Source organism: Macrotis lagotis, chromosome 1 (assembly GCF_037893015.1).
Source record: "Macrotis lagotis isolate mMagLag1 chromosome 1, bilby.v1.9.chrom.fasta, whole genome shotgun sequence".
NCBI classification, from domain to species: Eukaryota; Metazoa; Chordata; class Mammalia; order Peramelemorphia; family Peramelidae; genus Macrotis; species Macrotis lagotis.
Genome location: NC_133658.1, coordinates 242,072,048 through 242,090,134, shown reverse-complemented (window position 1 = coordinate 242,090,134; position 18,087 = coordinate 242,072,048). Strand labels below are relative to the sequence as shown.

General features: G+C 36.8%; 1 protein-coding gene across 29 annotated transcripts in view; it reads right to left on the bottom strand.

Annotated features, from left to right (window-relative positions):
- The window catches only part of DTNB (dystrobrevin beta), a 410,081-nt gene that overhangs the window by 351,618 nt on the left and 40,376 nt on the right, over window positions 1-18,087 (bottom strand). For all 29 annotated transcript variants that reach the window (XR_012473465.1, XR_012473466.1, XR_012473462.1 and 26 more), the window contains exon 3: window positions 12,141-12,221. Coding sequence is in view for 23 of the 29 variants with exons in the window: in XM_074209942.1 (XP_074066043.1) it covers window positions 12,141-12,221 (81 nt within the window). In the remaining 6 variants the exon portion in view is untranslated. The remainder of the gene's footprint in view (window positions 1-12,140; window positions 12,222-18,087) is intronic.

The following is an 18,087-nucleotide window of genomic DNA, read 5'->3' as shown; positions in this document are numbered from 1 at the left end:
GACCCAGAACAAATTGGAAACTGAATAACCTCATTTTGAAAAATGAGTGGGCCAAAAAGCAAATTATAGAAAGAATTAACCATTTTATCCTAGATAATGATAATAATGAAACAACATACCAAAACCTATGGGATTCATTCAAAGTAACTCTCAGGGGATATATTATAGTTCTAAATGTTTATATGAATAAATTGGAGAAAGAGGAAATCAATGAACTAAACATGCAACTAAAAAAATTAGAGAAAGAACAAATCAAAAATCCCCAATCAAATACCAAATTAGAAATTTTAAAAATTAAAGGAGAAATTAATAAAATCAAAAGCAAAAAAAACTGTTGAATTAATAATAAAACCAAAAGTTGGTATTATGAAAAAAAGCAATTAAATTGATAAACCTCTGGTCAATTTGATTAAAAAAAGAAGAAAACCAAATTGCTAGTATTCTAAATAAAAAAGGTGAACTCACCACCAATGAGGAGGAAATTAAAGTAATAATTCAAAATTATTTTGCCCAACTCTATGCCAATAAATTTGATAATCTAAGTGAAATGGATGAATATTTACAAAAATGTAAGTTGCCCAGGTTAAGTGAAGAAGAGATTAAATACCTAAACAACCCTATCTCAGAAAAAGAAATTCAACAAGCCATTATTGAACTCCCTAAAAAAAAATCTCCAGGGCCTGATGGATTCACAAGTGAATTCTATCAAACATTTAAGGAACAATTGGTTCCAATCCTATATAAACTCTTTGGAAAAATAGGGAAAGATGGAACTCTGCCTAACTCTTTCTATGAAACCAATATGGTACTGTTACCTAAACCAGGAAGAGTTAAAACAGAGAAAGAAAATTATAGACCTATTTCCCTGATGACTATAGATGCAAAAATCCTAAATGAAATCTTAGCAAAACACCTGCAACAACTCATCACTAGGATAATACATTATGATCAAGCAGGATTTATTCCAGGAATGCAGGGTTGGTTCAATATTAGGAAAACTGTTAGTATACTCAATTATTTCAATAACAAACCTATCAGAAATCATATGATCATATCAACAGAAGCTGAAAAAGCTTTTTACAAAATACAGCATCCATTCCTATTAACAACACTAGAGAGTGTAGGAATAAATGGACTGTTCCTTAAAATAATTAGCAGTATCTATCTGAATCCATCAACAAGCATTATATTCAATGGGGAGAGGCTAGAGGCATTCCCAATAAGATCAGGGGTCAAACAAGGGTGCACATTATCACCACTGCTATTCAATATTGTATTAGAAATGTTAGCATCAGCAATTAGAGAAGAAAAAGAAATCAAAGGAATTAGAATTGGGAAGGAAGAGACAAAACTCTCACTCTTTGCAGATGACATGATAGTCTACCTAAAGAATCCCAAGAAATCATCTAAAAAACTACTGGAAACAATTAGCAATTTTAGCAAAGTTGCAGGTTATAAAATAAATTCCCATAAATCCTCAACTTTTCTATATATGTCTAGCAAGATACAGCAGGAAGAGCTAGAAAGAGAAATCTCATTCAAAGTAACCTCAGACAGTGTAAAATATTTGGGAGACTATTTGCCAAGACAGACTCAGAATCTTTTTGAAAACAATTATAAACACAAATTAAATCAGATTTAAATAACTGGGCAAATATCAACTGCTCATGGATAGGGAGAGCTAATATAATAAAATTGACAATTCTACCAAAACTAAACTATCTGTTTAGTGCCCTACCAATCAAAATTCCAAAAAATTACTTTAATGAGTTAGAAAAAATTGTAAGTAAATTCATATGGAGAAAACGTCAAGAATTGCCAGGAGCTTAATGAAAAAAAAATGTAAACGAAGGTGGCTTAGCAGTACCCGATCTAAAATTATATTATAAAGCATCAGTCATCAAAACTGTTTGGTATTGGCTAAGAAATAGAGTGGTGGACCAGTGGAATAGATTAGGTGTAAAAGCAGGAGATGATTACAGTAATCGGCTGTTTGATAAACCCAAAGAGTCTGGCCACTGGGATAAAAACTCCCTCTTTGATAAAAACTGCTGGGATAATTGGAAGTTAGTATGGAAGAAACTTAGATTAGACCAACACCTCATACCCTTTACCAAGATAAGATCCAAATGGTTACAGGACACAGACATAAAAAAACAATACTATAAGCAAATTAGAAGATCAAGGACTAGTCTACCTGTCAGATCTATGGAAAGGGGAACAGTTTATATGACTAAGGAAGACTTGGAGAACATCACTAAAAACCAATTAGATGATTTCGATTACATTAAATTAAAAAGCTTTTACACAGATAAAACCAATGTAATCAAGATCAAAAGAAAAGTAGTAAATTGGGAAACAATCTTTACAATTAATGATTCTGACAAAGGACTCATTTCTAAAATATACAGAGAACTGAGTCATATTTTTAAAATAAAAAGCCATTCCCCAATTGACAAATGGTCAAAGGATATGCAAAGGCAATTTACAGATAAGGAGATCAAAGTAATCCAAAGCCATATGAAAAAAGGCTCTAAATCATTAATTATTAGAGAAATGCAAATTAAAGCTTCTCTGAGGTACCACCTCACACCTCTCAGATTGGCCAGTATGACCAGGAAGGATAATGATCATTGTTGGAAGGGATGTGGGTAATCTGGGACACTATTACACTGTTGGTGGAGCTATGAACTCATCCAACCCTTCTGGAGAGCTATTTGGAACTATGCCCAAAGGGCAACAAAAATGTGCATACCCTTTGACCCAGCAATACCACTACTGGGTCTATACCCTGAAGAGATGAAGAAAAAGGGTAAAAACATTACTTGTACAAAAATATTCATAGCAGCCCTGTTTGTGGTGGCAAAGAATTGGAAATCCAGTAAATGTCCTTCAATTGGGGAATGGCTTAGCAAACTGTGGTATATGTTATGTCATGGAACACTATTGTTCTATTAGAAACCAGGAGGGATGGGATTTCAGGGAAACCTGGAGGGATTTGCATGAACTGATGCTGAGTGAGATGAACAGAACCAGAAAAACACTGTACACCCTAACAGCAACATGGGAGTGATGTTCAACCTTGAAGGACTTGCTCATTCCATCAGTGCAACAATCGGGAACAATTTTGGGCTGTCTGCAAGGGAGAGTACCAACTGTATCCAGATAAGGAGCTGTGGAGTTTGAACAAAGTACAAGGACTATTCCCTTTAATTTAGAAAGAAAAACAGATAGCTTATTGTCTGATCTTGTTACCTCTTAGACTTCTCTTTAAGGATATGATTTCTCTTTCATCACACCCAATTTGGATAAAGGTACAACATGGAAACAAAGTAAAGACTGACAAAGTGCATTCTGTGGGCGGGGGGGGGAAGCAAGATTGGGGGAAAAAATGTAAAACTCAAATAATATCTTTAATAAAAAATAAATTTAAATTTAAAAAAAATCCCAAATGGGGTTAATAAAATAAAACATGTCCCTGACATTATACTAAAAAAAAAAAAAAATAAGCATCATCACTATCATCATCATCATCATTATATAAAGGAAATCAACCTCTCTGAACCTCATATTTTTCATTTATGAAATGAGGCATGTGTATTTGTGTGTGTCCCTTTTAGCTCCAAATCCATGATCCTATTCTTTCTAATGTACTTAAATTTTTAATAGTAACCTGTCTAGTATAATTATTTAATTGTTCTAGGTGTTTCTCCTTCCCAATTAGAACTTTTTGAGGCAGTAAGTATGGCACTTTCTTCTTTGTATTTCCCACAGTTCATCTGAACACTGAAATACACAAATGTATATAAATTTATTAGCTACTATGTATATATGACTATAACATAGTTCTTATCTTCTTGGACTTTAGATCTTAAATAGAGAGAGAATACAGGTCTTCTAAATTCTTATGCCTTCTTCTCTGTGATGCTTTTCCTGCTCCATTTTACCTCATTTACTATCTTCACCCTCAGATCACACTAAGCACTTTCTATTGCAGTTAAAATGGATTTATCTGCTATATAGCTTATCTGTGCATGTCTCATCTTCCAATTAAATTATAAGTTTCACAAGAATAGGGATTGTATCTTACCTCAATGTTGTAGCTTCTTTTGTGTCTAACACAGTATTCTACATTAAGCACTAAATAAATATCTTTCAAATTGAATTGAATGCATGCAAATTGTACAAATAAATATGGTTTTTAATATGTTTAAAGTTATAGATAAAAAAAGTTATAAAGTTATAGATAAAAAAAAAGATTTTACAACAAATCCCTCTTCCCATACTGGTTTATATGTGTTTCTATGATCTGTGCTTTCCAAATAATCCAACTTTTGAGACATCTAGCTAAATGAAATACTTAGCAGGTATTCTGTGCCCTTTTCTCTTCATTTATTAAATTTTCACCTTTCTTCTCCTTTTCCCCTCTATTCAAGAGAAAGAAAAGGGAAAAAAAACCTCCCCAGAATGGAAAAATGTATTCTTTATTCTTAATGACTGTCATTGATACTGCCAAGATGTTTCTTCAAATACAATGCACATTCCTTGAGAGCAAGGGCTGTATGTAGGTTTCTGTTTCTGTTGTTTTTTGTTTGTTTCTTTTGTTCCCCTCTTGGAACCCCCAGTATCTAGCAGTGTCTAGAAATACTAAGCCCTTGTTACTAATAAAGCAATTTTATCATAATAAGTAAATATACCTATTATATTTGTAAAGCATGTAGTAAACTTCATAGTACTATATAAGAGCTATTATTATTTGTGGTAGCAATTGTGTAGTGGTGGTACAAAGATACAAAGTTTTATTTGTTGCCAGCTTTTGGAGTTTTCAGTTCATTGTTGCCCTTCATTCTCAAAGAAGAGCAAAATTATATTACTGTATGGGAGTCAAGTTACAGTGTGCTCAGCTGTGGCTGATGAGACCAATATGAGCTTGGAATGATGTACAAATGATCCATATGAATTTTTTGAGATGAAGATGTCTCTAAATTTATGCATCTCATGTTTCTTTTGAGCTACTTCAAATTTGCACAGCACCTTCTTGAATGTGGGCATGTAATGTCTGGGTGGTCCTTTGCTAGTGCCTCCCATTCCAGAATTTTTCAGTCCTTGAAAGTTCCTTGCATCGCTTCTACAGACTACCATATGATCTCCTGCCTTGTGTGAGTTCTTTGTAAAATAGTCTTTTAGTTGGCATTCAAACAATATGGTCAGTCCATTGGAGCTGTGCTCTTTATAGCAGAGTTTGAATGCTTAACAGTTTAGGTTGAGAAAAAGTTGCAGTTTCTGGTACCTTATTGTCCCATGTGCACTTTGGAATCTACCTAAGAAAATTCAAAAGGAATTGATTCAGTTTCCTGGTATGGTACTGTTATACTGTCACAGGCATACGATGGCTGTCTATTGGTAGTTAGTAGACATTCTAATAACTCTTCTCTCCCATAATTTTCTTTTGGAGTCTCCCAAACACTGAGGTAGCTCTAGATGCACATGCATCAACCTCATTACCAATGTATACATCCTTGGAAAGTATACTATCATGGTAAGTGAACTTATGCATAGTATTCAAAACTTCTCCACTTGCTCCACATGTGGTTGGTGGAGAACCTTTGTTTCCTTGGTTAATTAATTATTAGGTCAAAATTAGCACAAGCATCAGAGAATCAATTCATGCTTTGTTGTATCTTAGCTTCAGAGACTTCAATGAGTTCACAGTCTTCAAAAAAAATTCATATTCACAAACTTCTATTTTAGTCTTGGCAGATATTACATGCCCACATTCAAGAAGGTGCTGTGCACTATGAGTAAAGCAGATATGAAGTAGCTCAAAAGAAACATGAGATGCATAAATTTAGAGACATCTGCATCTCAAAAATTCATATGGATCATTTGTACATCATTCCAAGCTCATATTGGTCTCATCAGCCACAGCTGAGCACACTGTAACTTGACTCCCATATAGTAATATAATTTTGGTCTTCTTTGAGAATGAAGGGCAACAATCAACTGAAAAATCCAAAAAGCTGGAAACAAATAAAACTTTGTATCTTTGTACCACCACTACACAACTGCCACCACAAATAATAATAGCTCTTATATTGTACTATGAAGTTTACGACATGCTTTACAAATATAATTTCATTTCATCCTCATAATAACCCTCGGAGGTGGAGAATATTATTATCTCCATTTTAGAGATGCAGAAACTGAGTTAAACTGGCTTTAAGTGACTTGCCCAGGGTCCACAGCTAATAAGTAACTGAGACAGAATTTGTATTCCGGTTTCCTGTTACCAAGTCCAGCACTCTATCAAACTATATCACCTAACTTCTATTGGAAGATCAAAAAGCAATAAAAAACGTATAGGAATACCAAAGCCCAGGTAGGAAAGTTGAGATTATTCCCAAACATAAAGGTCATAAGAATCAAGAGGTTCCAGCCCTGGAGCCTGTTCAGTCATGTCCCCAATTGGGATTTATTGGCAAAGATACTAGACTGGTTTGTCATTTCCTTCTCCATCTCATTTTATAAAGAAGGAACTGAGGCAAAAGGCTAAGTGATTGGCTTAGGATAACATACCGAGTAAGTGTCTGAGAATGGATTTGAATTCATGAAGATTAATCTTCCTGATTTCAAGTGCAATGTTCTATCCATTGCATTACCTAATTGCCCCTGAAAACTACTGCTTTCTATATGGTCTTATCTCCCAAATGCTAGTACTTACTCTGGTAAAACCAGCAACAAGCCCAAAGTCAGTACTTGAAAACCCTGAAAACCCAGAAAAGTAGCAAGGGGCAAGTTCAGAAGAAATCAGAAGATTTGTGACTTAAATCCCAAGAGAACAGTCTCACTTCCAGCTTCCTAGCATGAAATCTGCTATAGAATAAACAGGCCAGGGATATCAGACCAAAGAGAAGCATGAAGTTCCATCACTCTAAAATAGCAAAGATTTCCATCTAGCTGATAGTGGCTAAGTCCAGGAGCAATCTAATAGAAATTCCAATAGGAAAAGTTCAAAGAGTCATTGTTTAGAACCAATCAGATTAGGAATTTGCAAATTTGTCAAATCAGGCAGTGATCTAGTGAGCTTACCCTAGGCCATACCACTTTGGGAGCACTAGGAAAAATAATGAATTCACTACTGAAAATGCTGAGTCTGAGGCACCTAAAATAAATGCATCTGAAAAATCTAAAATGCAATTTATGATGCAAGACTAGAGTTAAGGAGAGAGTCTAGGATAATAGTAGAACCCATGGAAGCTGATGAGACCATCATGTCAGATAGTATATAATAAAAAAGAAAAAACCAGTCCAGGACAGAACTTTGCCCCCCCCCCAACTTCTATGCAAAGATGAGGAATCAGTAATACCTATGTCAGACTTTTTGATGTGCAGGTTAGCTTTGCTGAAGTATTTTTCTATTTTTTTCACCTTTCTTGTAAGGCATGTTCTCAGGGGCATATACTGGAAAATAGTGTTAAGAAGTGAAAGTGATGGCAAAAACTATCAAAAATTACTATTTTTAAAATCAGAGGAAATTTGGCAAACCAAAAACTAAAAGGAAAAATCCAGGAGAAATATATTCCTCCCATTTCAGGTATGCTGACATGATTAAAAAATAACAACTAATAAAGAGTGGTTGAGTACTTATTATCAGGGAAAGCTTCATGTTGTTCACCTTGGGAGATATAAAAAAAACGTGAAATCCAAATTTGTACCTAAGGAGTATATAAATCGAGACTTCCAGCCAAGATGGCGGAGAGAAGAAAGGCACAGTTCTAAAGTCTCCTGATCTCTTCCCCATCTATCACATGAAACAAACCTCTTAAAAGAAATCCGACCCACAAAACCCAGAAAGAAAAGCCAGAAAGAACATCTACCTCAGGATTTGTCTCCTGCAGCAGCTTTGGCTGAATTCAGGGGGATGAGTCTGGGCTCAGAGGGAGAATCAGCCAGATTAAGAGCTGAAGTGGAACCAGGAGTCTGAGGGCCCGAGAGCTGGACCTGCTAGATCAGAGGTGGGGCTGGAAGACAGGGGCTTGGGTCTGCAGAGGTGCAGAGGTGCAGAGGCGCTGGTGTTGGTGCTGTCCCCCCTGGAGCTTGGGGACGGGGCTGGGGGGAGAGTTCTGGTACAGGAGACCTGCAGACACCATCCCTGGGCTCCTCGGGTCTGAGGAACTCTGAGTCCACACCTCCACTGTGGCTGAGGCCTCTTCGCAAACAAACAAATGCAAACTACTTCTGCCTCAGGCCCAGGTCTGTGAGCAGAAGAACCAGCCCAGCTGAGGAATGACCTTAGGCCAGGGTAAAGCCCACCATTGACTGAATGCAAAAGAATTCAATAGCTCCAACCCCTCCCTTCAAGCAAAGGGAGAAGGCCTCAACCAAGGTCACAGACACTTCAGAGAAAGTAACCAACACCTCCTACTGGCCAGCCAGAGAAACTGCACCCAGTGAGTAAAGCCTTTGGCAATCCCAAGTCCCGGTGAACCAGCCCCTCCACAAATCAAGGTCTTACCAAAATGAAGAAGGGTCAGCAGAAAGGAGGAACCATAGAAAAACTCCTGGAAGAGAAAGACCCTAACTCAGAGAGACCCGGAACCTCTGAGAATACAATCTAGTCTCCAGCACAGAAAGACTTCCTTGAAAAACTAAGGAAGGAGCTTAAAAATTTGGAAGAGACAATTAATACCTTGTAGCAAGAAAACAAAACCTTAGAAAGTACAATTGGACAAATACAAAGGGAGAATAAATCTCTCAGATCATCAATTAGACAATTAAAAATGAGAATAAATCTCAGGGCAGCTAGGTGGCACAGTGGATAAAGCACCAGCCCTGGAGTCAGTAGTACCTGGGCTCAAATCCGGTCTCGGACCCTTAATAATTACCTAGCTGTGTGGCCTTGGGCAAGCCACTTAACCCCATTTGCCTTGCAAAAACCTAAAAAAAAAAAGAAAGAGAGAATAAATCTCTCAGATCATCAATTGGACCAATACAAAATGAGAATAATTCTCTCAGATCCTCAAATGAGCAAATGCAAAATGAAATTAATTCTCTCAAAACCTCAATTGGTCAAATAGAAAGCTCTTTCAAAAGTAGAAACGACCAATTGGAAAAGGAGTTGCAAAATGTTAATGAAGAAAACTCCTCCCCCCCAAAAAGAATGGAGTCTACAGAAACTAATGACTGCATGAGACAGCAAGAGTCAGTTGTTAAACAAAATCAAAAAATAGAAAAAAATAGAAGCAAATGTAAAATAACTCATCAACAAAAATACTGACCTCGAAAATAGATTGAGGAGGAGCAACCTGAAAAATTATAGGGCAACCTGAAAAATTATAGGACCTCCTGAAAACACTGAAGAGAAAAAAAAAAAGCCTGGACTTAATATTACAGGACCTAGTGATGGAAAAATGCCCTGATATCATGGAATCGGAGGGCAAAGTAGTTATTGAAAGAGTACATCCATCCCCACCAGAAAAAGATCCTAAAATGAAAACACCAAGGAATGTTGTGGCCAAACTCCAGAACTATCAAATAAAAGAGAAAATCCTGCAAGCAGCCAGAAAGAAACAATTTAAATATCAAGGACCCACAGTAAGGATCACACAGGACCTGGCTACATCAACATTAAAGTATCAAAGGGTCTGGAAAGAGATATTTGAAAAAGCAAGGGAGCTTGGAATACAGCCAAGAATCTACTTTCCTGCAAAGCTGAGCCTTCTCTTGCAAGGAAAAAGATGGACATTTAACGAAATGGAAGAATTCCAAAATTTTCTGATGAAAAGACCAGAACTAAACAGAAAATTTGGACATCAAACAGGAGGCTCAAGAGACACATGAAAAGGTAAAAGGCGGAGGGGGGGGGGGGTAAAAGAAAAAAATGCAATCCAGTAAGTTGAAACTGGCTATATCCCAGCATGGGGGGGGGGGGAAGATTCTCATAAATCTTCAGAATTGTACCTCTAACAGAGAGAATACACCTAGCCAGAAATGATGGACATTCATGACCTATCCATGAGACTGCTATCTAATGGGATGTAACTGGCTTTCACCCCACCTGGGAGAAAGACTCTAATAACTCTCAGGAATTTTGACTCTATTTGATAGAATATACTGAACTACAAGGGACAGACACTCAGAATTTTCTATGACTTAGATAGAATGATCTAAAAAAACACTACTTCCTTAAAAAGGGGGAAAGGAAAGAGACTGGAGGAGGGAGGGAATTGAATGGGGTAAATCTCATTACACTAAGAGGTACAAAAAAACCTATGGTAATAGAGGGGAAGAAGGGAACAGAGGAGAAACACCTGAATCTTCTTCTCATCAGACTTGGCTTAAAGTCAACCTACACATACTCAGTTAACTTATAATACATCTAACCTTTCAAGCATTAAAAGGGGAAAGGGGGAGGGGGGACCGAAAAAGGGAAGGGGACTGGGTGGAAAAAGGGGAAATAACAAAAGGAAGGGAAGAGAAAAGGGAAAAAGGGAAAGGGGAAAGAAAGGGGAGGGTGTGATATAAGAGGGCAAACACACTGAAGGGGTGGTATTCAGAAACAAAATACTGGGGAATATGGATAAAGGGGGGAAGGGGGAAAAATACAAACAGAGGGAAGATAGCACAGAGGGCAATAAAGAATTAGTAATCATAACCTTGAATGTGAATGGGATGAACTCTCCCTTAAAACATAAGCAAACAGCAGAGTGGATTAAAAACCAGAATCCTACAATATGCTGCTTACAAGAAACTCATTTGAAGCAGAGAGATACGTATAGAGTACAGGTAAAAGGTTGGAGCAAAATATATTTTGCTTCAGCTGAATTCAAAAAAGCAGGGGTAGCAATCCTTATCTCAGACAAAGCAACAGCAAAAATAGATAGCGTTAAAAGAGGTAAGGAAGGAAACTTTATCCTCCTAAAAGGTACCATAGACAATAAAGTCATTTCAATATTGAATATATATATATGCACCCAGTGGGACAGCACCCAAATTCTTAGAGGAAAAGCTGAAAGAACTACAGGAAGACATAGACAGCAAAACTCTACTAGTGGGAGACCTCAACCTCCCGCTATCAGATCTAGATAAATCGAATCATAAAATTAACAAGAAAGATGTTAAGGAGGTAATTAGATTGTTTGAAAAATTAGATATGGTAGACTTATGGAGGAAACTGAATGGGGATAGAAAGGCATATACATTTCTCTGCAGTACATGGAACTTATACAAAAATTGACCATGTACTAGGACATAAAAACCTAATGATCAACTGCAGAAAGGCAGAAATAGTGAATACATCCTTCTCAGGTCACAATGCAATAAAAGTCATATGCAATACTGGGCCAAGGAGATATAGACCCAGAACAAATTGGAAACTGAATAACCTCATTTTAAAAAATGAGTGGACCAAAAAACAAATTATAGGAAGAATTAACCATTTTATCCTAGATAATCATAATAATGAAGCAACATACCAAAACCTATGGGATTCATTCAAAGCGACTCTCAGGGGATATATTATAGCTCTAAATGCTTATATGAATAAATTGGAGAAAGAGGAAATCAATGAACTAAACATGCAACTAAAAAAATTAGAGAAAGAACAAATCAAAAAATCCCCAATTAAATACCAAATTAGAAATTCTAAAAATGAAAGGAGAAATTAATAAAATCAAAAGCAAAAAAACTATTGAATTAATAAATAAAACCGAAAGTTGGTATTATGAAAAAATCAATAAAATTGATAAACCTCTGGTCAATCTGATTTAAAAAAAGAAGAAAACCAAATTGCTAGTATCATAAATGAAAAAGGTGAACTCACCACCAATGAGGAGGAAATTAAAGTAATAATTAGAAATTATTTTGCCCAACTCTATGCCAATAAAGTTGATAATGTAAGTGAAACGGATGCATATTTACAAAAATATAAGTTGCCCAGGTTAAATGAAGAAGAGATTAAATATCTAAACAACAGTATCGCAGAAAAAGAAATTCAACTAGGAGTATATAAACCAATTATAAAGATAAGACATACATATATAAAACATAAAGAATAAAATTTATTACATTATAATACTAGGCATTCAAAAGAACCACACACATTCTCACAATGTTAAAAAAACACGTGGAAATAAACTTACGATTACATCTTTTTTGTACAAATCTTAGTTTGCAAGCTGTCCGGTATGTTGATAGCCTGATGACATCAAAATTCTGAGCACCTGGCAATTAAAAACAAAATATATATCTTAGAAAAAAAAATACACACACACACACACACACACACACACACACACACACACAAAAAGACATCTTTAACAAAGCCACTTTCCAATGCTTCATGGAATAATGGTAATCCTTGGATCTTTAACACTATACCAGAAAGTATCAAATTCTAGCAGCATCTACCAAAGCTTCAAGAATTCTTGGGGCAGCTAGGTAGTGCAATGGATAGAGAACCGGCTCTGGAGTCAGGAGTACCTGAGTTCAAATCCGACCTCAAACACTTCATAATTACCTAGCTGTGTGGCCTTGGGCAAGTCATTTAACCCCCAGTGCCTTGTAAGAAAAAAAGAATTCAATTAATATTGAAACATAAGTCTATGATCCAAGTATGATCTAGTAATGTAGATAAAAATACTGAATTTACTGGTAGGGAGTGCACCTATGCAGGTGAAATCTTGGATTACATCAGCATTGATATGTGTGTATGTGTTTATGTGTAACTTATGGAATAGGAGTATCATCAAATTACAACATTTTGCAAGACATTTCCATTTTAAGCAGTACCTCCATGTCCAACATGTGTAAAATTTAACTTGTCGTCTTTTCCTCATCATGTTATCTCAAAGTACAAACATTATCTTTTTCTTTTTAGTTTTTTTTTTTTTTTTGGAAGGCAAACATGGTTAAGTGGCTTGCCTAAGGCCTCACAGCTAGGTAATTATGAAGTGTCTGAGGCTGCATTTGAACTCAGGTACTCCTGACTCCAGGGCCGGTGCTCTATCCATTGGGCCACCTAGCTGCTCCAGAAACATTATCTTTTCAGGAATCCAGACTCATAATCCTGGAATGACTTTTGATAATTTTCTTCATACTTACTCAATATATTTGTAGAATTAGATTTTCTTTGCACCCCTTCTCTCATCAGTGGTCAAAATATCCTGATTGTTTTTAATCACCACAACTGAGGTGTCGTGGGACCAGTTGAATACTAGTCAGAGGTTCTCTGCAACAGAGGCCCTAAAGTCCAGGCTAACTAGTCAATAGTACTGCAGGCCAGTGGGGAGAACTCCCAACACAGGTATCCTAGATCCTCCATTCAGCCCATGTGACTGGACACAGTGAATAAGCTGCTAGTTTTCAACAGCCCAGTTAACCCAGTGGCTTTCTCAATATAAAAAAATCTGTGAGGAGTCCCTTCTCCAACACAAGAAAGTTGAGACATTGGCCAGTAACAAAATTCAGAATGAGAAAAAAGCCAGAGAAAAGATAGGACTATAGAAAGTTAACTTGAAGTTAAGGATGGTTCTGAAGTTCAGCAGGTGAAGCTATAGCTGAATTGGTAACCAGCCCCAAAAGACTTCTGAAGAGTTCAAAAAATCAAGTAGAGGAGCAGCTAGGTGGCACAGTGGATACAGCACTGGCCCTGGAGTCAGGAGTACCTGAGTTCAAACCCAACCTCAGACACTTAATAATGACCTAGCTGTGTGGCCTTGGGCAAGCCACTTAACCCCGTTTGCCTTGCAAACACCTAAAAAAAAATCAAGTAGAAAAATTGGGATAAAAAATGCGAGAGAAATTCAACATATTACAAAAGGAATAACAAAAATTGACTAAGCCTTTAAAAAAATACAATTGGGTAAATTTAAAAATAAATGAAAAAAGAAAATAATTCCTTTAAAAACAGAATTGAACAATTCTGTTAGCAAAAGCTAAGAAGAGGAAAATATTCCTTGAAGATTAGACTGGGGGCAAATTGAAGCAAATGACTCTATGAATATCATTAAACAGTCAAGAAAAATCAAGGAAATGAAAAAATAGAAGAAATACCTCACTGGAAAAACAGTTTACCCAGACAATAAATCTAGAAGAGATAACTTTAGAATTATTGGACTGGGGGGGCAGAGCCAAGATGGCAGCATGAAGGCAGCATTTCCTGGGAACTCCTTCCCCCCAAAACAACAAAAGTCAACAAATTATGACTATAGCCAAAATTCGGAGGGGCAGAACCCACAGAAAGACTAAGTAATACATCTTCCCAGTACAAGATAACTGAGAAGTTCCGCAGGAAAGGTGTGTTTCACCAGGAATGGGAGTCGGGAAAAAGCCCAGCTCCAGCACAGTCCCGGAACAGCTTGAAGAGGCAGGGAGAGAATTCTGCTACACCAGAATGAGTGTGGAGTGAGGGAGCAACAGACGCAGATGCAGCAAGAATCTGGAGAAAGCAGCCTGCATCCCCAGGGCAAAGCCTACAGACGGTAAGGGCTGGTCAGGGAAGACTGCAGAAATTTCTCTGCTCACCCATGGGGTAGGAATCTGCTTTTTGCCCACACTCAGATCCAGTTGCAGTTTGGGCTTCCATACTAAGATAGTCAAGCAGGACCCCTCCTTACAGCTCCAGGACAGAAGGAAGTAAGGTGGTCATCTACATATCAAAACACAGGCAAGAGTGCATAAGACCTTGGAGGAATAAAGGTCCCAGTAGAGTGTCCCCCCCAAAAAACCCCAAAGTCTTGGAAGTGCTATAAATTAGTCTTTGGCTGAGGAAATGAATAAACAACAGAAAAAGAAAAATCTGACCAAAGAGAATTATATTAGTCCCATGGAAGATCAAAACACATACTCAGATGATGACAAAATCAAAGCTTCCATATCCAAAACCTCCAAGAGAATTAGAAAATGGGCTCAGACTATGGATGAGCTCAAAAATGACTTTGAAAAGCAACTAAGGACGGGGGCGGCTAGGTGGCATAGTGGATAAAGCACCGGTCCTGGAGTCAGGAGCACCTGGGTTCAAATCCGGTCTCAGACACTTAATAATTACCTAGCTGTGTGGCCTTGGGCAAGCCACTTAACCCCATTTGCCTTGCAAAAATCCTAAAAAAAAGCAATTAAGGAAGATGGAGGAAAAATGGGGAGGTGAAATGAGATCAATGCAGAAAAATCATGAAAGGCAAATCTACAGTTTGGTGAAACATAACCAAAAAAATAATGAAGGAAGTAACATATTTAAAACCAGTTTAGGCCTAATAGAAAAAGAAAGGCAAATGAAGAGAAGATGCCTTAAAAAGCAGAATTGGCCAGCTAGAAAAGGAGATAAAAAAGCTCTCGGAAGAAGGTAACTCTTTCAAATGCAGAATGGAACTAAAGGAAGTTGATGACTTTGAAAGAAATCAGGAAGAAATAAAACTTCCAAAAAAGCCAAAAATTAGAAGAAAATGTGAAATACCTCACTGGACAAACAATCGACTTCAAAAACAGATCCAGGAGAAATAATTTAAAAATTATTGGGTTATCAGAAAGCCACGACCAGGAGAAGAGCCTAGACTTCATTTTTCAAGAAATAATACAGCAAAAGTGCCCTGAGATCCTAGAAGCAGGGGGTAAAATAGATATTGTGAGAAATCACTGGTCACCTCCTGAAAGAGATCCCAAAAGAAAAACTTCCAGGAATATTATAGCCAAATTCCTAAACTCCCAAATCAAAGAGAAAATTCTAAAAGATGCCAGAAAGAAACAATTCAACTACTGAGGCTCCACTGTCAGAACTACACAAGATCTGGCAGCATCCACATTAAGGGATCATAGAGATTACAATATGATATTCCAGAAGGCAAAAGATCTTGTTTTACAACTGAGAATCAACTACCCAGCAAAACTGAACATCCTCTTTCAGGGGAAAAGATGGACTTTCAATGACACAGGGGACTTTCAAACTTTCCTACTGAAACAACCAGAGCTGAACAGAAAGCTTGATCTCCAAGTACAGGACTCTGGTGAACCATAGAGGGGGTGGATGAGAAGGACTAACTACGAGGAACTTAATGATATTGAACTGTTTGTATTCCTGCACAGGAAGAAGATATTGATAACTCATAGGACCTTTCTTATTTATTAGAGCTACTAGAAGGAACATATATAGACAGGACATAGGAAGGAGCAGAATATAATGGAATAATATAGTAGGAGTCAATGGGTGATAAAAGAAAGTACTGGGAGGAAGGAAAAGGAGATGAAGAAGAAGCTAAGAAATTTCACATAAGAGTCAAGAAAAAGTTTTTTTCTTTTTTTATTATTTTCAATGAAGTAGAAAGGAGGAAGGCAAAGGGGAATAAGTGAGCCTTCATTCTCATCAGAAATGGCAAAGAGAGGAAATAAGATACATGCTTAATAGGGTGAGGAAATCTATCTTACAATGAGAAGAAAGGGATGGGATAAGGGGGAATAGGGGGAGGGGGAAATAGGTGATAGAAGAGAGGGAAGATCAAGGGAGAGGGTACTCAGATTCAACACATTTATGGACATGGCCAGGATGAAAGGAGAGAGAGAATAGAATAAATGAGAGTGAGGAGGAATAGAGTGGAGGTATAGCTAGTAATAGCAACTATGGGAAAAATATTGAATGAACTTCTCTGGTGGACTTATGATAAAGAAAGCACCTCACCCGAGAGACAGAGCCATTGGACTATGAACACACACTGAAGTATATTTTTTCTCTCTCTCTCTCACTGTTTTTGAGGTTCCTCATCTTCATTGGGGGGGTTATATTTACTTTTATAACACATTTAATTTCAATCAATGTATAGCATGGAAACAATGTAAAGACTATAAGACTGCCTTCTATGGGACGGGAGGGAATGGAAGGTGGGGGAAAAAATTGTAAAATTCAAAACCTTACAAAAAAATGATAGGCCAAAACTACTATTGTATATAACTGGAAAACAAATAAAATGTTAATGGAAAAAAACAAAAAAAAAAAAAAGAATTACTAGACCACCTGAAAGCCATGATCAAAAAAAAAAAAAAGTCTGGACTGCATCCTCCAAGAAATCATCGAAGAAAACTGCTCTGATATCATAGAACCAGAAAGGGAAATAGTGATTGAAAGAATCTACTAATCACCTCCAGAAAGGAATCCTAGGAAATGAAAATACTAAGGAATATCACAGCCAAATTCCAGAATAATCAGATCACGAAGTAAATTCTGCAGCCAGCCAGAAAGATGCAACTCAAATACCATGGAGCTACAGTGAGGATTAAGCAGGACTTGGTAGCATCAACAATAAAGGATTAAAGGACCTGAAATATGAAATTCTGGAGAGCAAAGGACCTTGGATTACAATCAAGAAATAGACAAGGAAAATCAACAAAACAGTCAAACAAAATCAACGAAATAAAAAAAATAGAAGAAAGGTAAAATAACTCATTGGAAAAAAAAACATCTCACCTGGAAAATAGGAGAGATAACTTAAGAATTATTGGACTATCTGAATGTCATGATCAAAAAAGAACCTGGACTACATTTTTCAAGAAATCATCAAGGAAAACTGCCCTGAAATTATAAAACATGAGGAGAAAATAGTCTTTGAAAGAAGGGCAAAGGAGCTTAGATTACAACTAATAATCACTACCAAGCAAATTGAGCATACTCTTTCATGGGAAAAGATAAGCCATTTAACAAAATAGGTGGTTCAAATTTTCCAGATAAAAAATCTAGAGCCAAACAGAAGATTCAATCAAGAGATATGTTAAAAAGGTAAACAGAAAAAAAAAAGAACAAACTTAATCAATAAGAATAAACTGGCTGCATCCCTTCATGGGTAGAAGATACTATTGAAAACTGTAATTCTATTAGAAGGATACTTAAGACTGAAGGTATAGATATAAGCTAATTTTGATGGTATGATTTTTTAAAAATTTAAGACATTAAAAAGGTATTAGGTGGAGCAAAGATGCCAACTAGAGAGAAACGTCTCTTAGAAGCTCTCTCATAAAACTTCGAAACTAAAGACTCTAACTAAACTTTGGAGAGACAGAACCCACAGAGGGACCCAATGAGGCAGTCCTCCTACTCAAGGTAACCTG